The sequence below is a fragment of the Coregonus clupeaformis genome, chromosome 34 (assembly GCF_020615455.1).
Source record: "Coregonus clupeaformis isolate EN_2021a chromosome 34, ASM2061545v1, whole genome shotgun sequence".
NCBI classification, from domain to species: Eukaryota; Metazoa; Chordata; class Actinopteri; order Salmoniformes; family Salmonidae; genus Coregonus; species Coregonus clupeaformis.
The window spans coordinates 35,940,978-35,968,872 of NC_059225.1; the positions used below are offsets into that span (position 1 = coordinate 35,940,978).

A 27,895-nucleotide genomic window follows, 5' to 3' on the forward strand; every position below is an offset into this window, starting at 1 on the left:
GTGTTATTAGAGACTTTTGGAGACTCTGACGTGAAAGCACGTATCGTTCTTACTCTTCTCAACGAGCAGCGGGTGCTGCCCACCCCCGTCCCAAAGCACTCACAGGCGGCCCAGTCCTCGCGCAGCAGTACCTCCCAGCTGCAGTCAGAGCAGGAGATGTTCACCCCTTCGCGTCCAGACTGAAAATTAATCGCGCATGCGGGAAGCCGCTGATGTAAATGTAGGGTGTTCAGGGCAGGATGTAAATGTAGGGTGTGTTTTACTCACTTTTTGACTCTCCCACGACGTTATTCCTCTCTCCTACAGCGTCCATCACAATTACATGCACATGGCCAATTATGCATATTAGGTGATGACATCATTTAGCGACTTCTAGCGACTTTTAGGACAGCCAATAGCTACTTTCCTTACTGAGGAGTTGGCAACACTGGCTGTGAAAGACTTGACGTCAGAAGAGTTACAGGGTGTGTTAAGCGGTGGTGTCCCATCCTTTCAGGTTGTTGGCCTGAGGTAGGACTAAATAGATTTAAATAGTGGAGTAGGGTGGTGGTATTTTTATGATTATTATTATTTAATTTTTTGTGAGTATAGTGTTAGGTGGTAGGGTATTTGTTTATTTTATTTTTTATTTATTTTTTATTCAAGCAAAGTATAAGGGAGTTGTACTCCAGGCTACAAGGTGGCGGTAATGCAACATGTATTGGATGCCAACCGCCGTTAAACCTCATGAAAGAAGAAGTAGTAGGCCTTCTTCAATTTGAAAGCTGGAGGGCCCGGCAATCTAACGTTAGCTAGTTGAACTATGTTCGGTGCATATTGGTTATAAAATATAACAAATAAAACTCTAAATATAATATTTTTATTTATCTAAATTTGTGATAATACGGCTTTCCGCTAAAATACGTAAACTGTCCGTGGATTTTTTAATTGTTTTGTTTTATTTAATCTGCCCTTAGTTTATTTGAACTCCCAAGGAGAAAGAAAGCTAGCATAGTTTGCGTGCGTGCTAACTACTTCCTTGTTCGTCCAAACTGGATTGTTATGGCAAGCGTAAAGACATGTCATTACTAAAAAGTGAAATGTTATTTTTCTTATTTTCAGCACTTTGGGAATATATTTTTTAAGCCGATGTGAGCTGCTATTTTCTTCAAGAGACATTTCCTTTCGAACAGGAGACATTGGGCCTGCTACGCTCCGTATGGAATGGAATGCAATTACGAGACATTGCCTAGCTAGCTACAGTTGCTAGCTAGCGAGTTAGCCCCGGCTAACTTGGCTAGCTAGCTAGTTGGCACATCTTTTGAATCACACAGTCCGGGATTATAATGATTGATTTTCATTTGTCATATTATTAAACTAATTTCATCAAGGGAAACATTGGATGATGGATTTTTTGGTGATGACGAATGCGATGGATTATCGTTTGTAATAGCTCACTGCTGTTTACTGTGTCACACGGTGGCAGTGTGACTTGCTAGCTAATTTAACTTGCTAGTTTGCTAGCTAGCCAATTTGTAGCAAATGTTTTGTTTTGTGTACCAAGAAACATAACACTGAAGACAACCAATATTACCAAAAGTATATATCACATCTTTTTGATAAATGCCTAACTCGGAGGTACTTCGCGAGAGTCGGGGAAGAAGCCCATCGGCACAGAGAAATGCCAGACCGGAGCGGCGCAGTAACGTTAGACCTGGAAGCTGTGCTACTCTGCAGCAAGAGAAACACCGGGAGAAGAGGCGGTCGTCGGCATCTAGGCGAAAGAAACACAGTCACGCCAGGGAGAAAGAACCATGGCATATGACAGGTGAACGGAGAAGCATTCTCGAAAGAGAAGGTGAACCTCGGACTTCGGTGGAATATGACGACGTAAGTTCCCAATCAGAACGCTTTTCTGGGAGCCCTTCACCTAAACCAGATCCGCATGGTCGGCTTTCGGCCGATCGATTTAGCAAAATTGAGTTTACCGACATCAACGGACCGATATCCCCAGAGAGAAGGTCTCGAAGAGACCGTGATATACTGCATCTCAGGAAGGATGACCAAACCAGTGGTTCATCCGAGAGGAATAGACAAAAGAAGGAACCGAAAAGAAAGGAACGCCAGAGCCGTGAGAGGGACTCTTTGAAATCTCGTGGCGGAAGTAGCCTGAGTGCCACCAAAAACAACCGAGATGGTTTGAGAAACAGTGACAGTAACGGCAAGAAGACCTCTACAACATTGCCACCCATGTCTTTGGATAAAAGGGAGTCTAATCGCCACAAAAGTAAGTCACGGTCTGAAAAGGAGCCCCTGTCTGCATACAGGGATGTACCACAATCATACCAAGATGACCGTGAAGAACTCAGGGCCTCCAGAAGAAGTCCTGGTTTCAAGGCAGAAAGTCCACATGGGACATCTTATTCATATGGATACCAGTCTCCTAGTGGTAGTTATAATAACCAGTTTATATCTAGAAGAAGTCCCAGTTATGGGAAGAAAAGGCTGTCCCCTAGTTCGACATACAACAGCCGAGATGCTGAGGTCTATAGCGCCTACAACATTTCAAAGTCGCCCCGTTCATACTCAAGCAACAAAAGAAAGCGGTCTCCAACGAGCCCATTCAACTGGCGCGGGTCTCCAACCTATGGCCGACATAGTCCATTCGAACAGGGAGAACTAGTCTCAAGTCCCTATGGTACCCATCGGCGATCACGAAGTCCATACCGAAAGTCACTCAGCCCAAGTCCAGACATAAGGTAAGCAATCAATCAGATGGTACTGTACCTGTATTAAAGTCAAGGATAATGCGCCTGGTATAATTTCAGGTGTCAATTTTCTTAACTACCTGACTGTCTGATTTGGACCAGTGTTTTAGCTACTCTTGTGTGATCATGTTCAATATTGTGTTTTATGCCCTTTGAGTGCGGAGTTCAGAACGTGCCGTAAGCTCACTCCACAGCTAGCTTGAAATGTTGCAAATGGAGCCATCCAATCGGTACCCTTTGGGTGGCTCAACCCATTGGATTGTTGTCGTCTCCTGAGTGGCGCAGTGGTCTAAGGCACTGCATCTCAGTGCTAACTGTGCCACTAGAGATCCTGGTTCGAATCCAGGCTCTGTCGCAGCCGGCCGCGACCGGGAGACTCATGGGCGGCGCACAATTGGCCCAGCGTCGTCCAGGGTAGGGGAGGGAATGGCCGGCAGGGATGTAGCTCAGTTGATAGAGCATGGCGTTTGCAACGCCAGGGTTGTGGGTTCGATTCCCACGGGGGGCCAGTATAAAAAATATATATATATATGTATTCACTAACTGTAAGTCGCTCTGGATAAGAGCGTCTGCTAAATGACTAAAATGTAATGTAATGTAAAATGTAAGGAGGGCAGTTACATGTGTTGCGAAGCAGAGCATCACTGGTTCGAGCCTAGTATGGGCAGTCGGACAGTGGAGGAGGCAAAGCTGTTAGCAGCACACTGACCTCCATTACACATACTGCCTCATTATGCAAATATGATCACACAGAAGGCCTTAGTTTGGAAGAGAGGCCATCTCCTTTTCAAAATACAAGACTGCTCAAGACAGCAGAACGCTCACAACAGATGGCCTACGAAGTGTTGAATAAACTTGGCACATGAAAGAATGGAAACGGTGACATTAACAGCATGCACATTTGGCTTATCAATAGTAAGGAAGTGCATGACTGGTACTCTCAGTCATGGGGCCACGAGGTGCTTCAAATGCTGCCTGCCATTGTATCAGTACCCAAATTTACAAGTGCAATGTATCTAGATACCCATATTCCATACATTCTGACGTTTCGTGCTGACTATATCCGCAGGAGCCACTGGGAGACACCAGAGTTTAAAAATCCTTTGCTTTGGTTGACTAAAGTTATGCAACATGAGCTTGAAGGGATTAAATGGGAATGGTTACAAAGTTAATATTTTGAATCAGCCATTTTCATATTTTTATTTACAAAAGTTTCAATGGTTGAAATAAGGCTACACATTGGACTACGCGTGGCACCTCAAGGCTCCAGACTGCGACCATTTAGTCGCATTTTGCCACCCTTTGACTTGGCTGTGCGAGTTACATTTTTAATTGGTTGCATCAGTGCGAGCTGCACATTGTTTCGAGTGAGGTGACCATATACAAACACTTGCATCTTTCATAGCGAGCTAGTGAGGGATGGCGAGGTGGGGAGGAGCACAGTCAGTGTGGGAAATTAACTATTTGGTCCACCAGGCAGCTACTGTGGCAGGTAGATGTAAAAAAAAAAAAAAAAAGAATAATCTACCAGCCGCAAAAAAAAATGTGCAGCCCTAATTTGTCTCTCTCCATATTTACACCAAAAAATAATTATTAATAAAACGGATGAGCATGCTTTCTAATGTTTCTACAACAGGAAATGTATTACTAGTAAGAAGTAATGGGGTATCTTGCTTAATTTCATTTGTGACCTGTGCCTTTTAACCAATGTATAACTGATAAACAGTTCTACAACTGACCATCAAGAATCAACAAAGTGCCTGCCCTGCCACAGAATGCAGAGTGATATGGCGTATTATTTATTTTAAACTGGGTGGTTCGAGCCCTGAATGCTGTTTGACTGAAAGCCGTGGTATATGAGACCTTATACCACGGGTAGGACAAAATATTTATGTCAGACTGTGATGTCTTCACAGCAGAGTATGTGAGCAGAGTTGTGCCGTCGGAAATCCTGCTCATTGTTCATGGAGTGCTCCAGCAGTCCACTCTTTTCCAACCGCTCAGCTAAAAACTGCTCCATGCTCACAGGGGAAAAATTGCCACTCCAAATTCGCTCTATTCATTAAAATCACAATTTAACCAACACCAATCTTTTTCTGACTACCTGGATCTACCAAGTATTGAAACCAAACCATGAAAAGTATTTTAATAAACATGAAAAGGTGAATGTAAGAAGCGCTCATCATTTCAAATAGGCTAGATGTTTTTTTTGTTTTTTTTATAGGAAGGCCTAAAGGTTTTTAGGCAAAATAACCCAATTAAAACAGAAAGCTCCTTGAAAGGGGGAATATGCACACTTTTAAGAGATCAGATTTTTAGTTTATAAATACTTTGCTGCAGTGACACACTTAGGAACAAGGTGGGTAGCAAACTTTCTTTTAGCATGTGCAGGTAGTAAGTACACACCATCATGCTTTCAGGATACTTGTCTTTTCAGATTCCACAATGATTCTTTAGTTGTGGACACATCACTGCACTCTCTCTCTTGCTCTTGGTCAGTGGTGGAAAAAGTAGCCAATTGTCATACTTGAGTAAAAGTAAAGATACCTTAATAGAAAATGACTCAAGGAAAAGTGACAGCCACCCAGTAAAAAACTACTTGAGTAAAAGTCTAAAAGTATTTGGTTTAAAATATACTTGAGTATCAAAAGTAGAAGTATAAATCATTTCAAATTCCGTTATATAAAGCAAACCAGATAGCATAATTTTCTTGTTTTTGATTTACTTACAGATAGACAGGGGCATGCTCCAACACTCAGACATAATTTACAAACGAAGCATGTGTTGAGTCCGCCAGATCAGAGGCAGTAGGGATGACCAGGGATGTTCTCTTTTAAATGTGTGAATTAGATACCTTTCCTGTCCTGCTAACCATTTTAAAATGGAACGAGTACTTTTGGGTGTCATGGAAAATTGAGTAAAAAGTACATTTTCTTTAGGAATTTGGGGAATTAAAAGTTGTCAGAAATATAAATAGTGAACTACAGATACCCCAAAAACTATGTAAGTAGTACTTTCAGATATTATTACTTGAGTACTTTATCAGTTTCTTCATGAAAATATTTAGCAAACTCCATGACAGTAGCTAAAGCAAAGGGCTAAAGCAGCACAGAAGTAGACTAAAAATGTATGCTGGGCCGGGTATGCCCTGAGCTCGTGAAGTGAGCGAAATTGGAGCAGGCGAGAAGGCCGATGCTCCAGCCTTTGGGAATCTCACGCCGCGCTCCAGTCAAATTGGGCACGCTCCTTGCTCCGCTCCGCTCACATACTCTGCTTCCTAGCAGCAAGACAGTTGCAGCAAACTCAAACTAACATTGAAAAACAACCTATCATTTGAACAAAACAATGTAACTGGCCAAGAAACACGAGGACAAAAACATACTTTAGTAGCCTTTCTTGTCAATTCGACCAACTTCTACATTTACTTTGCGGGTACTATTTAATGAAGCTGCCAGTTGAGGACCTGTGAGGAGTCTGTTTCTCAAACTAGACACTCTAATGTATTTGTCCTCTTGCTCAGTTGTGCACTGGGGTCTCCCACTCCTCTTTCTATTCTGGTTAGAGCCAGTTGGCGCTGTTCTGTGAAGGGGGTAGTACACAGTGTTGTACGAGATCTTCAGTTTCTTGGCAATTTCTCACATGGAATAACCTTCATTTCTCAGAACAAGAATAGACTGACGAGTTTCAGAAGAAAGTTATTTGTTTCTGGCCATTTTGAGCCTGTAATCGAACCCACAATTGCTGAAGCTCCGGATACTCAACTAGTCTCAAGAAGGCCAGTTGTATTGCTTCTTTAATCAGCACAACCGTTTTCAGCTGTGCTAACATAATTGCAAAAGGGTTTTCTAATGATCAATTAGCCTTTTAAAATGATAAACTTGGATTAGCAAACACAACGTGCCATTGAAACACAGGACTGATGGTTGCTGATAATGGCTGTCTGTACGCCTATGTAGATATTCATTGAAAAATCAGCCGTTTCCAGCTACAATAGCCATTTACAACATTAACAGTGCATTCAGTATGTAAATAAGGTATCTGTATTTTTTATTTTTAATACATTTGCAAAGACTTCTAAAAACCTGTTCGCTTTGTCATTATGGGGTATTGTATGTAGATTGATGAGAAAATAATATTTTAATCCATTTTAGAATATGGCTGTAACGTTTAAAAAAAAAAAAAAGTGGGAAAAGTGCAGGGGTCTGAATACTTTCCGAATGCACTGTATACTCTTCTTTAAAGTGAACTCTGGGGAGAGAAAATTAGCAAAATGTCTGTTCTTTGTATTCACACTGCCCTTGCCTTTGAAAGAAGTCCTCTTTGCATTCACATTGCTATGTTTAGAAAGGAACCAAGCTCTTTTTCCAACATTCACTCAATGCACTGTGGGTTTTTACAAAGTGCAGGACAAGCAAGCCATTCCATCAGAATGTGTTATCGGACAACTAGTGCATTCAGAAAGTATTCAGACCCCTTCACCTTTTCCACATTTTGTTACGTTACAGCCTTATTCTAAAATTGATTCAATTGTTGTTTTTTACATCAATCTCCACACATTACCCCATAATGACAAAGCAAAAACAGTTTTGTAGATTTTTTTGCAAATGTATAAAAAAATAATTATATCTGAAAATCACATTTACATAAGTATTTAGACCCTTTGCTCAGTGCTTTGTTGAAGCACCTTTGGTGGCGATTACAGCCTTGAGTCTTCTTGGGTATGACGCTACAAGCTTGGCACACCAGGATTTGGGGAGTTTCTCGCATTCTTCTCTGCAGATCTTCTCAATGTCTGTCAGGTTAGATGGGGAGCGTCGCTGCACAGTTATTTTCAGGTCTCTTCAGAGATGTTCGATCGGGTTCAAGTGCGGGCTCTGGCTGGGCCACTCGAGGACATTCAGAGACTTGTCCCGAAGCCTCTCCTGCATTGTGTTGGCTGTGTGCTTAGGGTAGTTGTCCTGTTGGAAGGTGAACCTACGCCCCAGTCTGAGGTCCTGAGCGCTCTGGAGTAGGTTTTCATCAAGGATCTCTCTGTACTTTGCTCTGTTCATCTTTCCCTCGATCCTGACAAGTCTCCCAGTCCCTGCCGCTGTAAAACATCCCCACAGCATGATGCTGCCACCACCATGCTTCACCGTAGGGATGGTGCCAGGTGTCCTCCATACGTCACGCTTGGCTTTAAGGCCAAAGAGTTAAATCTTGGTTTCATCAGACCAGATCATCTTGTTTCTTATGGTCTGAGAGTCCTTTAGGTGCCTTTTGGCAAACTCCAAGCGGGCTGTCTTGTGCCTTTTACTGAGGAGTGGCTTCCGTCTGGCCACTCTACCAAAAAGGCATGATTGGTGGAGTGCTGCAGAGATGGTTGTCCCATCTCCACAGAGGAACTCTGGAGTTCTGTCAGAGTGACCATCGGGTTCTTGGTCACCTCTCTGACCAATGCCCTTCTCCCCCGATTGCTCAATTTGGCCGGGCGGCCAGCTCTAGGAAGAGTTTTGGTGGAGGCCAGTGTGTTCTTGGGGACCTTCAATGCTGTAACTCAACATTATCCTGTCTCTGAGCTCTACGGACAATTCCTTCGAACTCATGGCTTGGTTTTTGCTCTGACATGCACTGTCAACTGTGGGACCTTATATAGACAGGTGTGTGCCTTTCCAAATCATGTCAAATCAATTGAATTTAACACCGGTGGACTCCAATGAAGTTGTAGAAACATCTCAAGGATGATCAATTAAAACAGGATGCACCTGAGCTCAATTTCGAGTCTCATAGCAAAGGGTCTGAATACTTATGTAAATAAGGTATTTCTGTTTATTTTTTATTGTATAGATTTGCTAACATTTCTAGACCTGTTTTCGCTTTGTCATTATTGGGTATTGTGTGTAGATTGAGGAAACAAAATAATTTAATCCATTTTAGAATAAGGCTGTAACGTAACAAAGTGGAAAAAGTCAAGGGGTCTGAACACTTTCCGAATGCACTGTACCTAATTACATTTTGGAAGCTAATAGATTGCATTTATTTAAAAGATGAGGCATAATAATTAAGGTAACTTTACACCTTTGCCCCTGCCATAACCCCTCACGTTGGTGCCACGAGAGAAGATGTGTAGGTTCGCGTAAAAACGTGTGCTGCTTTTGGATATTAATTAGCAATTGTCAAGGATGCACAGAAATGCCAAAATAAAATTAAAAAAGATTATTGGTTTGTCCATCTTGAGACTCAGGAGCCACTTCCTCAAAATAGTCTGAATTAATCAAACTCATCTGGCATTCATTTTGACGTTGTTGTTGAGATAAAAATAAAAAAAATGCTTCTCTCATTGAATGACAACAAACACTTCATTAACCCTTAGCCTACAATTACCGCAGCCCCGTGGAAATCGATTTAACGTAATAAAAACATCCCCATCAAAATCCGTCTGTTTAAGATCAAGATCTGTTTTTTGCATGGGATGCATTTCAATCCATCACATCCGCTGAAATCGCCCTTCCGCATCTACGGTGAAAGTTAGCAGAGCTAGAGCGGTGTTTGTCAGACCAAGAGACAGCCCGAAAATCGGTCTTCTCACAAAAAGGTCTGTAGCATCCGAACGGTTTGGCCTACAAACTATTAAGCTGAGACTCTCACTCTCACGGTGGTGTTCTCCGTTTTTCTCTAGGACGCCCACAAGCCTCACTTGTCTGAAGGTGCCCGGTACCAGTAAAAAAAAAAAAAAATAATGGAAGTGTATACACTACCAGTCAAACGTTTGGACACACCTACTCATTCAAGGGTTTTTCTTTATTTTTACTATTTTTTACATTGTAGAATAATTGTGAAGACATCAAAACTATGAAATAACACATATGGAATCATGTAGTAACCAAAGAAGTGTTAAACAAATCAAAATATATTTTATATTTGAGATTCTTCAAAGTAGCCACCCATTGCCTTGACAGCTTTGTACACTCTTGGCATTCTCTCAACCAGCTTCATGAGGTAGTCACCTGGAATGCATTTCGATTAATAGGTGTGCCTTCTTTAAAGTTAATTTGTGGAATTTCTTTCCTTCTTTATGCATTTGAGCCAATCAGTTGTGTTGTGACAAGGTAGGGAGAGGTATACAGAAGATAGCCCTTTTTGGTAAAAGACCAAGTCCATATTATGGCAAGAACAGCTCAAAGAAGCAAAGTGAAACCACAGTCCATCATGAAGATATGAAGGTCAGTCAATACGGAACATTTCAAGAACTTTGAAAGTATCTTCAAGTGCAGTCGCAAAAACCATAAAGCGCTATGATGAAACTGGCTCTCATGAGGACCGCCACAGGAATGGAAGACCCAGAGTTACCTCTGCTGCAGAGGATAAGTTCATTAGTTACCAGCCTCAGAAAATGCAGCCCAAATAAATGCTTCACAGAGTTCGTCACAGACACATCTCAACATCAACTGTTCAGAGGGGACTGTGTGAATCAGGCCTTCAGGGTCGAATTGCTGCAAAAAAAACATATGTTAGCTTAGAATCTATGTCATCACGCACAGCATTTTATCCGCAACAAGTCAATTTGATGAAAACGCATCTCTGGTGGGAAAATGCGCATATTGTCTTTTACGCTGATTTAAAATACATATATATATATATATATATATATATATATATATATATATATATATATATATTTTGCATATATCTGTGGCCAATTGGATGGAAACCTATATTTGTGAAACACATTACTACAACTGTTTTACTAGATTGTGATTAAGGTTGTAATGATGCCTTTAATGGCACTGAATATGTAAATTGCCATTACAGTAGTCTGCTAGAATAGCACTAGGTAGACATTATGCACCTTTTAAATGAGAACTTTTCTCCTGTGATAAAGATTCATCATACAACCTGTCTCTCCTTTCTCCAGGCGATCTGGCAAGTCTCGAAGCAGGAGCCCGTATTCCGCCTTGAGGCACTCCCGCTCGCGCCACCGCCGCTCTCGCAGTCGGCCCTCCAGCCTCTCCCCCAGCACCCTGACCTTCAAGAGCAGCCTAGCGGCCGAGCTCAGCAAGCAGAAGAAGGCAAAAGCTGCCGAGGCAGCAGCCCGGGCCAAGAGCTCCAGCAACGCCTCCACTCCCACCAAGGGTCCCTCTGCAGGCTCCCACCAGCCCAGCCCCAAGGCCAACCACGTCACCAAGAAGGGCTGGCCCCCTTCCCCTCCGCCCCCCGAGAAGGGTCCCAGGACCCCTGTGTCGAGCCAGCCCCAGTCCCCCACAGACAGGACCTCCAAGAGGAGCACAGAGCCCCCTCAGCCCAGCAGGGACAGAGAGCGGGATAGAGATGGTAAGGGGAAGGATGACCCCTCGGTGCAACGGGACAAGAGGAAAGCACCAGCATCCGGACAGGGTAAAGAGAAGGAGCGAGTAGCTGCTCCGACCGCCTCTACACTGACATCTCTACACCTGCCCCCGCACGTCCTCCAGCACTTAGATGGAGCGGACAGGTAAAGGGAATGTAATAGAATGGAGCTTTTCTTATCATTTTTATCACTCCCCCTCTCTGTACTGTTCCATAGCCTAACTTTTCATTCTCTTCTCTCCCCTGTGCAGCTTGAAGGACATCTTACCGTCGCTCTCAGGGAAGAAGCCAGCAGAGCGTCAGAAGGCCCACCACCTCCTTACCGAACTGCCCCTTCCTCCTGAGCTCCCCGGAGGCGGCGCCTCCTCCCCCCACAGCCCGTACAACGAGAAGAAGACCACCGCGCTTCACCGCCGGCCCAAGTATGTCTGGGCCCCTTGGCCTTCCGTGTCTGCTCTGTGGAATCATTATACTCACCTTACATCTTCCATGTCCTATGCTCCTTGAGTCTCTACTGCCTGGTGTTGACCACCACTGCTTGACCTAATCTCTTGTTGGTTTGTTTGTCTGTCTCCCAGGATCTGCGGCCCACGTTTTGGGGAGATCAAGGAGACTGAGATAGACTGGGGGAAACGGTGCGTGGACAAGTTTGAGATCATCGGCATCACGGGAGAGGGCACCTACGGCCAGGTGTACAAGGCAAAAGACAAAGACACAGGTGAGGACCACTGAATGCTTACTTCGCTCAACATTTCATGTAGATCATATGGCGTAGCCTACTTTCCTTGTAGCTCATATTATAATTATTATTTTACTATCAACATTTGAAAGGGAAAACTCACTCTACTCAAAATGGAAGTCTCTCTATGCCCAGTGTATCTATGTATGAACATGTCTTTTATAATATACTCTGCCTTTTATCTCTATCCCCATGGTATAGCTGAGATGGTGGCCTTGAAGAAGGTGCGTCTGGACAACGAGAAGGAGGGCTTCCCTATCACCGCCATCAGGGAGATCAAGATCCTCCGGCAGCTCAACCACAAAAGCATCATCAACATGAAGGAGATAGTCACCGACAAGGAGGATGCCCTGGACTTCAAGAATGACAAAGGTCCATATGACAAACCCACTGTATTACCATGTCCACACTCCATTCCCTACATAGTGCACTACTTTTGACCAGAACCCTATGGGACCTGGTCAAAAGTAGTGCACTGTAGGGAAAAGCATTTGGGATGCTGCCCATGTGTCTGCTTTATGTTAGTCCATGCATCCGTTTCCCTTCTATATGATCCATCCTCCTCCTACAGGTGCATTCTACCTGGTGTTTGAGTACATGGACCACGACCTGATGGGCCTCCTGGAGTCGGGCCTGGTCCACTTCAACGAGAGCCACATCAAGTCCTTCATGAGGCAGCTGCTGGAGGGCCTCCACTACTGCCACAAAAAGAACTTCCTGCACAGGGACATCAAGTGCTCCAACATCCTGCTCAATAACAAGTGAGTGCTCCTCAGGATAGCTAGCCTGCTGGTCCCAGATCTGTCGGTGCTGTCTTGTCCGCTCCTATGATCATTGTCACGCCAAAGCATAAGCAGATCTGTGGCCAGGCTAGAGAATAGCCAACGTCAAAGAGAACCTATTTCTATACACTGCGGTGTCTGACAGAAAGGGTTTGGAAGTCAAGTTAAAGCAGTGTTCTGTTCTCTCTGCCAGGGGTCAAATAAAGCTGGCAGATTTTGGACTGGCTCGACTTTATAACTCTGAGGAGAGGTAAGTGTCCCGATATGACTTACAGTTGATTACTGCCCGTAGTTATTGCCTTTTCAGATGTATTACTGTATATATGTTTCATCAAGCGTATTGGTCTCAACTGTGTTTTGTTGTGGATTACCGTATTTTCCGCACTATAAGGCGCACTGGACTATAAGCCGCAGGTGTTTTAATGTTTAATTACCATATGTAAGGGTTCGTGCACAGAGGGGATTGTCGGGAAAGAGACAAACTGTCTCGCTCTCGTAATGTCTGTCTGTCTTGCTCTCGTTCTGTCTCGTTCTGTCTCTCGTACCACTCTCGGTTCCACTTTTACTTTTGCGCCCTACCTGTCTCACTCTTTTCCGGCCTCCAGCTTTTCCTGCTGGAGCCCACCGCTTAAAGGTGGGGGGCGCGGACCGGTCATAGAGCCCATAGAGTTAAAGTTGGTGGACTGTAACCTGTAAAATCCATAGATTTAGGAGGTCTTCTAGTGGCCGTTAGCTGTAAAAATCCATAGATTAGCCGCACCGTTATATAAGCCGCAGGGTCGAAAAATGGGGAAAAAGGCGCGGCTTATAGTCCGAAAATTACGGTATATTATTGACACTGATGTATTTGTCATTTTTCTGTCCCCGTCTTATAGCCGACCGTACACCAACAAGGTGATCACCCTGTGGTATAGACCCCCTGAGCTTTTGCTGGGGGAGGAGAGGTACACACCTGCCATTGACGTGTGGAGCTGCGGGTAAGAGACACATACAGTGGGGAGAACAAGTATTTGATACACTGCCGATTTTGCAGGTTTTCCTACTTACAAAGCTTATAGAGGTCTGTAATTTTTATCATAGGTACACTTCAACTGTGAGAGACGGAATCTAAAACAAAAATCCAGAAAATCACATTGTATGATTTTTAAGTAATTAATTTGCATTTTATTGCACGACATAAGTATTTGATACATCAGAAAAGCAGAACTTAATATTTGGTACAGAACCCTTTGTTTGCAATTACAGAGATCATACGTTTCCTGTAGGTCTTGACCAGGTTTGCACACACTGCAGCAGGGATTTTGGCCCACTCCTCCATACAGACCTTCTCCAGATCCTTCAGGTTTCGGGGCTGTCGCTGGGCAATACGGACTTTCAGCTCCCTCCAAAGATTTTCCATTGGGTTCAGGTCTGGAGACTGGCTAGGCCACTCCAGGACATTACATTACATTACATTAACGTCATTTAGCAGACGCTCTTATCCAGAGCGACTTACATTATTTTTTATTATTTTTTCCTACCCCCTGTGGGAATCGAACCCACAACCCTGGTGTTGCAAACACCATGCTCTATCAACTGAGCTACATCCCTGCCGGCCATTCCCTCCCCTACCCTGGACGACGCTGGGCCAATTGTGCGCCGCCCCATGGGTCTCCCGGTCACGGCCGGCTATGACAGAGCCTGGATTCGAACCAGGATCTCTAGTGGCACAGCTAGCACTGCGATGCAGTGCCTTAGACCACTGCGCCACTCAGGACCTTGAGATGCTTCTTACGGAGCCACTCCTTAGTTGCCCTGGCTGTGTGTTTCGGGTCGTTGTCATGCTGGAAGACCCAGCCACGACCCATCTTCAATGCTCTTACTGAGGGAAGGAGGTTGTTGGCTAAGATCTCGCGATACATGGCCCAATCCATCCTCCCCTCAATACGGTGCAGTCGTCCTGTCCCCTTTGCAGAAAAGCATCCACAAAGAATGTTTCCACCTCCATGCTTCACAGTTGGGATGGTGTTCTTGGGGTTGTACTCATCCTTTTTCTTCCTCCAAACACGGCGAGTGGAGTTTAGACCGAAAAGCTCTATTTTTGTCTCATCAGACCACATGACCTTCTCCCATTCCTCCTCTGGATCATCCAGATGGTCATTGACAAACTTCAGATGGGCCTGGACATGCGCTGGCTTGAGCAGGGGGACCTTGCGTGCGCTGCAGGATTTTAATCCATGACGGCGTAGTGTGTTACTAATGGTTTTCTTTGAGACTGTGGTCCCAGCTCTCTTCAGGTCATTGACCAGGTGCTGCCGTGTAGTTCTGGGCTGATCCCTCACCTTCCTCATGATCATTGATGCCCCACGAGGTGAGATCTTGCATGGAGCCCCAGACCGAGAGTGATTGACCGTCATCTTGAACGTCTTCCATTTTCTAATAATTGCGCCAACAGTTGTTGCCTTCTCACCAAGCTGCTTGCTTATTGTCCTGTAGCCCATCCCAGCCTTGTGCAGGTCTACAATTTTACCCCTGATGTCCTTACACAGCTCTCTGGTCTTGGCCATTGTGGAGAGGTTGGAGTCTGTTTGATTGAGTGTGTGGACAGGTGTCTTTTATACAGGTAACGAGTTCAAACAGGTGCAGTTAATACAGGTAATGAGTGGAGAACAGGAGGGCTTCTTAAAGAAAAACTAACAGGTCTGTGAGAGCCGGAATTCTTACTGGTTGGTAGGTGATCAAATACTTATGTCATGCAATAAAATGCAAATTAATTACTTAAAAATCATACAATGTGATTTTCTGGATTTTTGTTTTAGATTCCATCTCTCACAGTTGAAGTGTACCTATGATAAAAAATTACAGACCTCTACATGCTTTGTAAGTAGGAAAACCTGCAAAATCGGCAGTGTATCAAATACTTGTTCTCCCCACTGTACATTGAGTTGACATTTGATGTGTTGTTTCACTGGCTGATGAGATTCATGATTCTTGAACCAAGGACAGATGATGGTCATGGTTCTATAAAGAGGATCATGCATTCACCCTGTTTTTGTCTGAAATCCAGATGCATTCTGGGGGAGCTGTTCACAAAGAAGCCCATTTTCCAAGCCAACCAGGAGCTTGCCCAGTTAGAGCTGATCAGGTACGTTGTGGTCAGAGGAAAAGGGTACTATAAATCCGTCATTGTCTTATCCTCATGTAATACCTTGCTAAAACCAAGTATAGAGTTTATTTGTTATAATTCATTGGTATTAGATTTAAAAGGTGATCGAATAGCTCCTGATTTGTAATGTCATTAATGCATTTCTTTTGAAGCAATGTTTAAACAAAATGTACAAGTAATAGGTTGGTTTATTTTTAAGTTTAAATTTCCCACGTATCTTGTTAAAGTTTTGACCAATGAGGTAACTTGTTAAGTTGTGGCCAATGGGAGAGTGGACTGGTTGCTGGGAAGAAAAGAGAGGGAAAAGTTGAGAGGAGAAAGAGGAGAGACGTTAGTGGCGTTGGTGAAGAAAAAAAACGACCAAAGGAAACGATAAAGATAAAACAAAACCATACCTACAGAGTTTGTTTTAAAGGGAAATCCTGATTTTATTTCTATAAGAAAGTGTTTATTAGTTCGTTAAGAAAGACCTAGTAGAGACTGAAGCTGCCGTCGCATTGTGGAGACATTCGACATCCTAGAGGTTAGCCTAGCATCGTGCAAGACTTGGAGAGAATTGCTTGTGACGACCAACGAGTTCGGGTTTCCAACGGATGTCTGTTGCTGCTACGGATTACTGGCTGCATTGATAGCTGTGTTCGCTGTGGATCTTGTGAGGACACCTGCACGGAACTACTATATTTTGCTGAGGCATTATCTACAAGTAGTGAGTAACTACAAATGTGTGGTGGACTTCAGGACTTTATGTATGTCGTCATTTTTTTATGAGCTCCAACGCGCGCCCAGGGTTTAAGCAAGCTTGCAAATAATTTGGACATGGGTTGTGGGAAAATCATTGGGGTTTATAATTTGTATTTCTTTTGATGTGATATATTGAACATTTCATTAATATAGATATTGAACCTTATGTCTGTTGTATTGGTGGAGTCATTTACTGTTTCAGTTTCATTTAATGCATGGGAAAGCATATCCTTATACCAATAACCAAGTCTATAATCATTCTATCTGAAGTTAATACCCTATTTGTCATTCACCCTAGCAAGTTTACAATAGGGATTCTTATTGGAGATGTCCTTCTCACCTAATATCCCATGCTGTTCAGATATTCTAAATAAGGTAATATCTTGAGAGTCAAATTCGAGCCTGGTGAGAGGGTTACATTTTTGGGGGCTCGTCCGGGATCTTGGTTATTGTTGATGGGATATTTTTGACTCCCCATTTGACAATTTTGAATTGAAATTTTGGATTTTCTTCTGACATTGCTGTATAGGCATAAACCTACAACATGCATGTTGAAGAGATTGTTACCTGGTGTAGAGAGAAACAGCTAGCTACTAATCGTGCAGTTGTCCTTAGCAGTGTTACAGATGATGTGTCTGATGAGGTTCTGCTGGAAACGCTGACTTATGTTAAGGCTTTTGGTAAAATTAGACTGCATGGTCGTTGTTCCTATTCAGCTGGTAAAAAGCAGTATGTTTTGGTAGAGATATCAAACAACCTTAACGAAATAGCTGTGCCAAGTGTTGTTGGGATACCTGGAGAGTTGGGTCCCTGGCCTGTACATGTAGTTTCACAAGTCACATCTCCAGTTGAGAGAGAGGGTGAAGATTTCCAGGCAAAGCTATTATCCTTTCTGAGATATGAAGGGAAGACTGTGGCTGATGTTAAAGGCCTGGTAAGTCCCTCTGGTGCTGACCTCAACGCTGAACTGGTTACTGCCATAAGTTCACTGGTAGAAAAAATGCAACAATGTGCCATCTGAGACTCAGAGTTACCGTAAGCTACGTATGTTCTCAGGTGTGAAGCCCACTCCTAGTGGAGAGGAAGAGTATGATGCATGGGCTGAGCAAACCACCCATTTTCTAGAGGAATGGCAGTGCACCGACAATGTGAAAAAACAGAGAATAATAGAAAGTCTTAAAGGGCCTGCTGCTGACATTGTGAGGTTCTTTAGGACCGGAAACCCCCATGCTACAGCGATCGAATACATGAAGGCTCTAGAAACCGCATTCGGTACCACCGAAAGTGCACCTGATCTCATGGTAAGGTTCAGAAGCACATTCCAGAGTGAAGGAGAGAAGCTTTCAGCTTACCTATTGAGACTTGACAAATTGCTACACACTGTATATCGAAAAGGAGGCATTGAGCTGTCAGAGATGAATCGCACACGCATTGGCCAAGTAGCGAGAGGTGCATCCTCACATGACATGGTTGCGCTTCGTATTCGCATGACCTATAAGCTGCGTGATCCACCAACCTTTACTGAGCTGCTGCAGGAGGTAAGGGAGGAGGAGGACATGATTCAAGACAGGAACACAACGAAGAGTGTTGTGAAGTCATCAGCTGTTGCTCCTGTTGCTACAGTTTGTGAAGAAGCTAATACTGAGATAGAAGTGCTGAGAAAAGAGCTAAAAGGTTTGAAAATTGAAATGACACGTCTCATGTCTGCTAACGTCACAGCAGCTCACTCTGACACACAAAGGTCAGATGTTGCATTTAAAAGCAAAAAGAAAAGGGTAAATCCATCACAAGAACAGACACAGGCCGACAGAAACCCTGGAGTGTTCTGTTATAGATGTGGAGAAGATGGCCATTTCAAGAGAAACTGTGAAGGTGAAGAGAACTTGAGGAAAGTCAACACACGCCTGATCAAACAAAAACGGTCTATGGGAAACTACAGAGGGACCCAGTAAAGGAGCGGCCTGACGTCCCGGTGAAGACACGTTCCACAAAGTGCCACAAGTATGAAGACATGAAAGACATGCTACCTACAGGTTTAGTTGGCCCAAGTTCTGTCGTTTCTGTACAGATTGAAGGTGTTTATACTAAAGCTTTACTAGATAGTGGTTCTCAGATTACTCTACTTTACAGATCCTTTTATGACAAGTACCTGACGCATTTGCCATTGATTCCTATAGGAAACTTAGAGATATGGGGCCTTAGCTCTGAGCAGTATCCATATGATGGCTATTTGTCGCTCAAGCTTGAGTTCTCGGGATCGGTTGTGGGCGTAGCAGAGACCATTGAAGCACTTGTGTTGGTATGTCCAGATCCGGCCATGAAAGGTGACGTGTCTATTCTGGTCGGCACAAATACGTCTGTAGTGAAGAGACTTATGACTGCTTGCAGAGAAAAGGAAGGTGAAGGTTTCCTTAGCACACTACAAGTTCATCCTGCTATCAAGGAGGCATATGAGAGGATGAGAGAAAGCTCAACTGATGATGATGAGAAGAGAGGAACGGTCTGGTTTGCACAGACAAAACCTGTCACCCTGCCACCTGGTGGGCAGGCGAGAGTTACTGGAATTCCAAAGTTTCCTGGGGTACCTTCTACTCAAACCCTTCTGGTAGAGAGGCCTGAAGAACCCCGGTTCCCTGAAGAATTACTAGTGAGGCCTGAAATCCAGACGGTTTGCAGTTGTGTCGTCTAGAAGAATCACCCTTACTGTCAGGAATGTCTCGACAAAGGAGATCACTCTGAAACGAGGTATGCCTATTGCTCATCTGTTTCCTGTAGATATTGCTCCTGGGTTTCCATTGAAACGAGAGCAGGATTCATCTGAGAAGTTGACGTCTTCTTCATTCAACTTTGGAGATTCTCCAGTGCCTGAGGGATGGAAGAAGAGGTTATGTGAAAAGATGATGGAACGGAAAGAAGTGTTCTCAACACATGAGTTTGATGTGGGTTGTTCAAAGAGTACTCATCACACCATCAGAGTTACTGAAGACAAACCGTTTAGGGAGAGATCTCGCCGCTTGGCTCCAGCTGATGTTGAAGATGTAAGGAAGCATCTAAATAACTTGAAAAGTTCTGGGATCATATCTGAGTCGAGAAGCCCCTATGCATCTCCTATTGTGGTGGTGAGGAAAAAGAATGGCACCATACGCATGTGTGTTGATTACAGGACCCTCAACAAGCGCACTGTTCCCGACCAGTACACAGTCCCACGTGTGGAGGATGCTCTGACATGTTTGAGTGGGAGCAAATGGTTCAGTGTGTTAGATCTCCGAAGCGGATACTATCAAATCCCAATGGGTGACACAGATAAAGAGAAGACTGCATTTATCTGTCCAGTTGGATTTTACCAATTTGAGAGGATGCCACAGGGTGTGTCCGGAGCACCTGCAACATTTCAACGTGTCATGGAACAGACAGTTGGAGACATGAATCTACTCGAAGTTCTTGTTTACCTTGACGACTTAATCGTGTTTGGAAGGACGCTGGAAGAACACGAGCAGAGGTTGCTCAAGGTGTTGGACCGCTTGAAAAGTGAAGGCCTAAAACTGTCCCTTGACAAGTGTCAGTTTTGCCGCACATCTGTCAACTATGTTGGACATATCATATCCCAGAATGGAGTGGCCACAGACCCATCAAAAATTGAAGCTGTCACCACGTGGCCAAGGCCTGAAACTGTGACTGCTCTGCGTTCTTTCCTAGGATTCTGTGGATATTACAGGAGATTTGTGAAAGACTACTCTAAAGTGAGTTACCCCTGAATCAGCTCTTATGTGGATATCTTCCCGCAGGCAAGAAAGGGAGAAAGCCCAAGGAAGAGGTGAAAGCCTACTTCAACAACTCAGAACCATTTGGATCAAGGTGGAATGAGAAGTGTGAATTGGCATTCGAGACATTGAAGGAAAGCCTCACAAAAGCTCCTGTGTTAGCTTTTGCTGATCCTCAGTTACCATACGTTCTACATGTAGATGCTAGCCGTGAAGGGTTAGGTGGAGTACTGTACCAAGACCAAGGTGAGGGTCTGCGTCCTGTGGCATTTGTGAGTCGAAGCCTGACCGCTTCTGAACGCAACTACCCAGCTCACAAGTTAGAGTTTCTTGCGTTGAAGTGGGCCGTGGTTGATAAACTACATGATTACCTGTATGGGGTCAAGTTCGAGGTTAGAACAGACAACAACCCATTGACATATGTCCTCACGTCCGCAAAACTGGATGCCACTGGTCATCGTTGGCTGGCTGCGTTGTCTACCTATGACTTTAGTCTCAAGTACAGGCCAGGCAGGCAGAACATAGATGCCGATGCTTTATCTCGCCGCCCTCATCAGCAATATGCAGTGGAACAAGATTGGAGAGACATTCCTGCATCCGGTGTTAGAGCCATGTGCCAGATGTCTAATGTTGTTAGAATAACTCCTGGATCATCTCATAGTAGAGTGATTGATCAGTTGGGAGCCTCTATGCATGCTGTGCCTCAAGCATACTGTAACCTGAGCATGCTGAAGTCTAACATGCCCAGATTGAGCACTATGGAACTTTCTGCATCGCAACAAGAAGATCCTTGCTTAGGAGAGATGTGGGTTGCTCTTAATAAACATGATATCACCAGGGTGACCAAGACAAAACATCCACTCATCTCTTTGCTCCTGAGAGAGTGGGAGAAGCTAAAGATGGAAGATGGAGTTATGTACAGGATCACACATCCGCCAAACAAGACTCGTCGTGCTCAGTTACTTCTTCCAGAGAAGTTCAGAACTATGGTTCTCACGTCGCTGCATGATGACTCAGGTCATTTAGGATTTGACAAGACATATGGACTTGTCAGAGACCGGTTCTACTGGCCACGCATGAAGATGGAAGTAGAAGAGTACTGTAAGTCCTGTGCTCGCTGTGTACAGAGGAAAACACTTCCAAAGATAGTTGCGCCGCTTGGTCATATGCAAAGCGATGGACCTATGGACCTTGTGTGTATGGATTTCCTGTCCATTGAGCCAGACTCCAGTAACACAGCGAATGTTCTTGTCATTACGGATCATTACACAAGATACGCTCAAGCTTTTCCTACGAAGGATCAGAAAGCATCCACGGTCGCCAAGGTATTGTGGGAGAGGTACTTCATCCATTATGGTCTGCCCAAGAGGATGCATAGTGATCAAGGTAGAGATTTTGAAAGTCGACTCATCCATGAGCTACTGAATATGCTTGGAGTGGAGAAGTCAAGGACAACACCATATCATCCTCAGGGAGATCCGCAACCCGAGAGATTCAACCGAACCTTGTTGAACATGCTTGGAACTCTTGATCCTACACGAAAGAACAAATGGAGTCAGTATGTTGGGCATCTAGTGCACTCGTATAACTGTAGTCGGAATGAAGCGACTGGCTATTCGCCATATTTTTTGATGTTTGGACGTGAAGCTAGATTGCCTGTTGATATTTGTTTTGGAGTCTCGAGTGATAGCTCTTCAGAGAGAACTTACCTCAAGTATGTATCTGATATGAAGAAACAGTTACAAGCTACTTACAAACTTGCTGAGAGCACTGCTGGAAAGCAAAACCAAGAAAACAAACAGCGATATGATAAGAAGATCCGCTACACGCAACTTATGCCTGGAGACAGAGTTCTCATACGGAATCTAGGACTGCAAGGAAAACATAAGCTGGCAGATCGCTGGGCCTCTACGCCATATGTGGTGGAAAGTCAGATGTCAAACTTACCTGTGTTTCGTTTGAAGCCTGAAATTGGAGATGGACCCATTAAGATTCTTCATCGAAACCACCTGCTACCACTGGGGCAGAAAGTGCGCATAGAACCTGTGGTTAACATAGAACCAACACCTGGTAGAAGGACCCTGCAAAGAAGGAGGAAGAGAAAGGGAAATGAAAAGTTGCCTGGAAACTGTACTCCTCAGAATGATGAGAAAGTTGAAGAGGTTGAGAATCCAGAAGATGAGAAGGATTTTGACTCAGAAGATGAAGACATCGGAGTATGGTATGAAGTGCCAAATACAAACTGTATAAGCCGAGAAGTGGAAGAGATGTCGGAACCATTTAGCTTGGACTTAGACATAGTTTGGAATCAAATGACAGGGGAACCTGAAAGAGCAGACCAAGTTCTGGAAGTAAAAGAGTCCAGTCAAGAAGCTGAGGTCGCAACTGGAGTTGAAGTAGATGATAATGAGGCATCTAACTCAGTTGAAGAGATTACAGAAGAGGAACGAGAAGTTCAGGGAGAAGTGGAAACTTCGGAGGAAATGGAAGGACCAGGGATAAGAAGATCTCAGAGAGTAAAGAAAGCACCTGTATTACTTACCTATGATAAACCCGGAGTTCCAAGTATAGCCCCAGTTGTCAGATATTGTTCCACATTGTACAAGTGGATTGGATAAGGGAAACACAAATGTATCTCATTTTCAATTATCTAACAAGTTTTGTCTCAGCTGTAGGTTGTAGTTAAGAGTTGACACATTTACTTGTCATTACATTTCACTTATGTTCACAAGTCATGAGGACATGCCTATTTTGGTGGGGGGAGAGTGTAATACCTTGCTAAAACCAAGTATAGAGTTTATTTGTTATAATTCATTGGTATTAGATTTAAAAGGTGATCGAATAGCTCCTGATTTGTAATGTCATTAATGCATTTCTTTTGAAGCAATGTTTAAACAAAATGTACAAGTAATAGGTTGGTTTATTTTTAAGTTTAAATTTCCCACGTATCTTGTTAAAGTTTTGACCAATGAGGTAACTTGTTAAGTTGTGGCCAATGGGAGAGTGGACTGGTTGCTGGGAAGAAAAGAGAGGGAAAAGTTGAGAGGAGAAAGAGGAGAGACGTTAGTGGCGTTGGTGAAGAAAAAAAAACGACCAAAGGAAACGATAAAGATAAAACAAAACCATACCTACAGAGTTTGTTTTAAAGGGAAATCCTGATTTTATTTCTATAAGAAAGTGTTTATTAGTTCGTTAAGAAAGACCTAGTAGAGACTGAAGCTGCCGTCGCATTGTGGAGACATTCGACATCCTAGAGGTTAGCCTAGCATCGTGCAAGACTTGGAGAGAATTGCTTGTGACGACCAACGAGTTCGGGTTTCCAACGGATGTCTGTTGCTGCTACGGATTACTGGCTGCATTGATAGCTGTGTTCGCTGTGGATCTTGTGAGGACACCTGCACGGAACTACTATATTTTGCTGAGGCATTATCTACAAGTAGTGAGTAACTACAAATGTGTGGTGGACTTCAGGACTTTATGTATGTCGTCATTTTTTTATGAGCTCCAACGCGCGCCCAGGGTTTAAGCAAGCTTGCAAATAATTTGGACATGGGTTGTGGGTTTATAATTTTGGGGTTTATAATTTGTATTTCTTTTGATGTGATATATTGAACATTTCATTAATATAGATATTGAACCTTATGTCTGTTGTATTGGTGGAGTCATTTACTGTTTCAGTTTCATTTAATGCATGGGAAAGCATATCCTTATACCAATAACCAAGTCTATAATCATTCTATCTGAAGTTAATACCCTATTTGTCATTCACCCTAGCAAGTTTACAATAGGGATTCTTATTGGAGATGTCCTTCTCACCTAATATCCCATGCTGTTCAGATATTCTAAATAAGGTAATATCTTGAGAGTCAAATTCGAGCCTGGTGAGAGGGTTACACTCAGTATTCCTTTAAAGATTCACTATTAAGAAATTGCTCTGTCATTTCCTGCTTGCTAAAATTCTAATAATTCGCCAAATTTCAGTTTGTGACAAAAAAAGCAAATATAGTCCCTGGAGAGCTACCGTCCTGTAGGTTTTTGGCCCAACCCTAATCTAGTGCACCTAACTCTAATAACTAGCTGGTTGATAAAGCTGAATCAGGTTAGTTACAACTGGGGTTGGAGCGAAAACCTACAGGAGGGTAGCTCTCCAAGAACAGGGTTGGAGAGCCCTGGTATAGAGAATCATTATACCATCTAAACCGCTGTGAAATATTGTAATTTCAGCTGTTTGAAGCTGGTGTACAAAACTGATAGTAAAAGACGCAAAAACAACTTTAAAACGAGAAGCATAGAAATGGCACACATAGAACAGATCTACCGCTTCTTAGACTTGCTTTCAATGAGTGACAGATCTATAACTCACATTTCCATGTGAATTGTGTCAGGTCGCCCAAAAAGTTAAGATATTGCAGCTTTAACTGTCTGAAAGACTTTCAGCTATCTCGTTTGACAGTCTTCCTGATAGGACACGATATTCAACTCTAGCCCAAACTGATGGCTTCTCTCCCTTCCAGTCGTATCTGTGGCAGCCCCTGCCCCGCCGTGTGGCCAGACGTCATCAAGCTGCCCTACTTCAACACCATGAAACCAAAGAAACAGTACCGCCGGCGGTTACGAGAGGAGTATGCTTTGTGAGTCCATCAGCTTGTTTGAATTCAGTAATTGGGGCTCATCATTGGAGTATGAAAATAATACATAGCATTATCCTTTGGCTGTGTTTGACTAACCACTTGGTCTTTCTCTCTGGTCAGTATTCCACCCTCAGCCCTGGACCTGTTTGACAACATGATGTCCCTGGACCCCAGTAAGCGCTGCGCGGCTGAGGCGGCACTAAGCAGTGAATTCCTCAGAGACGTGGACCCAACCAAGATGCCCCCACCAGAGTATGTTTGGCAAAAGACGTTTCACCTCCAGTGTCTGTGATCCATCACTGTAGAATATATATTTTTCATGATCCACACTTTGCTCGGCTTGTTACTTTATTACCCTCAACATTTTGTCTCCTGTCCTCCTCCCCATCGCTCTTCTCCAGTCTCCCCCTGTGGCAGGACTGCCACGAGTTGTGGAGTAAGAAGCGGCGGAGACAGAAGCAAATGCCAGAGGAGCTGTCTGCCCTCAAGGCCCCCCGTAAGGAGCTGGGGCTGGGAGACGACAGTCGTAGCAACACCCCCCAGGGCTTCCCTCTGCCCGGGGGGCTCAAAGCCCAGCCTGTGGCTGCCTCGGCCCTGCTGGGTGAGTGAATGGGTCTCTAGTCTAGTACCGCAACGTCACCCCACCATACTTGCCTCATGCCTTGTCAATTACACACTAACAACAACTTGGAGTGAATTAAGAGTTACTTTTTAGTAAATCACGTTTTTCATATTTCCTTTGTCTCCCGTAGACCCAAAAGGTCCCAACTGCCAGCTGACCCAGGAACAGCTGGCGGTCCTCTTCAAGCTGCTTGGCCAGTCCAAGAGCGCTGTCAACCCGGCCCAGATCGCTACAGTCAACTCTGAGACACTGCAGCAGCTCTCCAAGGTCCTGCCACCAGCGCCCTCCGACTCCAACCGGCCCCCGGAGCTACCCCCTCCGCCCAAGCCCCCTCAGCTGGGTGGAGTGCCCCCCATGCCCAAGCCCCCATCACCTCCTCCGTCGTCGGTTTCGCAGGGGAAGCCTGAAGGTGAAGCGTCGGCAGCCACCCAGACGGCGGTCACCATGCTGCTGGCCCAGCTCCTCCAGGCCCATCAGAGGCAAGAGGCCGGGGAGGAGGCAGACGGCAGCAACCCACCAGCAGGAGGGCCTCGGCCACCCCCTGAGCCCAAGCAGCTCCCAGAGCCCATCCCTGTCTCACCAGGTAACTACACTCATATAGAGAATATAGTGATGTATTTATAACCACATTTCTGCTAGTATTCCACTGTTGTTACCATCCAGTAGGCTTATCTGTCTCTAATTTCTATACACAATGAATTTAATGTTGGATAGAACTCCAACTAGAACTATCCCTTTGTATTGAACTAACATCATGTCTTGTGGTTTTCCCCCTTAGTGTCCGAGGGGAGTGGAGTTTCTTCCAGACCCATCCTACCCCCTGACCAGAGACCCCCTGAACCACCAGAGCCCCCTCCCCGCAGTGAGGACCTGGACTACCGGCAGAAGATGGAGCCCAAGACCGGCCACCTGCCACCCATGCCGACCTCAGGTGGGGCCGGTGAGGGAGGAAGGCTCCCGGAGCAAGTCTACTCACCACACCCCGGCGCAGAAGGACCGGGCTATGGCGGTGACTACAGCCGCCCACCCCCTCCACCCTTCCCTCCTGCAGGTTTTGGCGACAGCTACATGGGCCACATGCTGGGGGGTGGCCTGCCCCCCCACGCCCTAAGGGAGGTGTTCAGCAGCAGCGCTCCAACCCCCGGCTCGTCCTCGGCTGCCGGTTCCCTGGCCCCCTCGCTCCAGGAGCCCTACCCTTTAGGCACAGGGGGAGGTAGAGGTGGCAGTAGCATGGTGTTCAGCGGGGACAAAGACCACCGTTTTGAGTACAATCACAGCCCCTCCTTGCCTGGGGAAGGGCAGCTCAACCCCACCAGCATCCATCTCTACAACCATGCCACCCCTCCCCCGCCCATCCCACCTCCGGGCCAGTCCTGGGGCTCACCTTCCCAGGCCGGGGCCCCACCTATGCCCCTCGGCTTCAACCCACATGTGAACTCAGCAACCATCCGAGGACGAGGCCTCCCCTTCTGATTGGCTGTGGCATAGTGAACGGGGTGGGGTGTGACGATGGAAACGCCCCAGACTTGAGGACTCAAAAGGAACTGAGCCCAAACCCTCTCAGGCTAGACCAGAAGTATCTAGAAATGCGCACTTGATTTGTAATAATTTAAAAAATCTGTGTCAAGCATTGTATTCCTACTTTATCTGGAATGTGGGTTATGTTGCAGAAGGAGGGGGGTTGAATAGAGGGGGCTTTTCTTGCTCATACCATTTTGTACTGTTTTTTTTTTTGTAATCTATTCTACTGCTGTCTTTTAAATTAAACTTGTACCTTTTTTGAGTACATTTACCAGGCTAGGTATGCGTTTTAAATATGTACCTTAGCTTTTCTTTAATTACTCCTGAGCAGACTATTATTAATATGTTTTTGAACTACTGACTAAAGTAGGCGAGAACAATTTAGGTATGAAATTAATGAAGTGCTATATCTGCACAATTATTTAAAAAAATGTTTTGGTCAAGAATATGTTGAAACCAGGAAGGCTCAGTTGATCGGGCTCCTCTGGGAGATTGAACTTTTCAACAAAAACAAGCCCAAATTTTGTCATATCCACAAGTACAGTGAAATGCTTAACTTGCAAGCTCTACCCAACAGTGAAGTGGATCATTGGTTCCAGAAAGACTGGCAGATCTTGGGTGACTGCAGTAAAACTGATAGGTACTGCATTACTTGATGGAGGAAGGCTGTGTTCACCTTAAATTCCACAAGCCCTCATGACTTTCAAATGGCAATTGGCAATGTAAAACAAACCCAAGTTCAAAAAGGAGACAAGCAACAATGTCTTTTTGTACTAAAATGTTATTTTTCTTCTTTGGCAAATGTTTATTAAAGAAATGCCAACAATGCTTTCTTTGAGTGTCCTTTTTTGATGAACGACAGTCATAAAGTATCATCAGAG

General features: G+C 44.5%; 1 protein-coding gene across 1 annotated transcript; it reads left to right on the forward strand.

Moving 5' to 3' along the window:
• The first annotated feature begins 752 nt into the window (after positions 1-752).
• Positions 753-27,842, forward strand: LOC121550063 (cyclin-dependent kinase 13). Its single transcript, XM_041862177.2, has 14 exons — positions 753-2,738; positions 10,642-11,217; positions 11,324-11,494; positions 11,651-11,790; positions 12,013-12,183; positions 12,383-12,572; positions 12,787-12,843; positions 13,469-13,570; positions 15,640-15,717; positions 24,755-24,871; positions 24,992-25,123; positions 25,273-25,472; positions 25,624-26,076; positions 26,272-27,842. Exons 1-14 carry the CDS (start codon positions 1,603-1,605, stop codon positions 26,964-26,966), a joined length of 4,218 nt encoding a protein of 1,405 aa, XP_041718111.1. The 5' UTR covers positions 753-1,602; the 3' UTR covers positions 26,967-27,842.
• The last annotated feature ends 53 nt before the right edge of the window (positions 27,843-27,895 follow it).

What these genes read in the sequence shown, in the direction of transcription:
- LOC121550063 (XM_041862177.2), top strand. Translation starts at nt 1,603, where the DNA reads ATGCCTAACTCGGAGGTACTTCGCGAGAGTCGGGGAAGAAGCCCATCG. An exon ending in AACATCCTGCTCAATAACAA is followed by an intron (nt 12,573 to 12,786) that starts GTGAGTGCTCCT and finishes TCTCTCTGCCAG; the next exon opens with GGGTCAAATAAAGCTGGCAG. An exon ending in GGCTGCCTCGGCCCTGCTGG is followed by an intron (nt 25,473 to 25,623) that starts GTGAGTGAATGG and finishes TGTCTCCCGTAG; the next exon opens with ACCCAAAAGGTCCCAACTGC.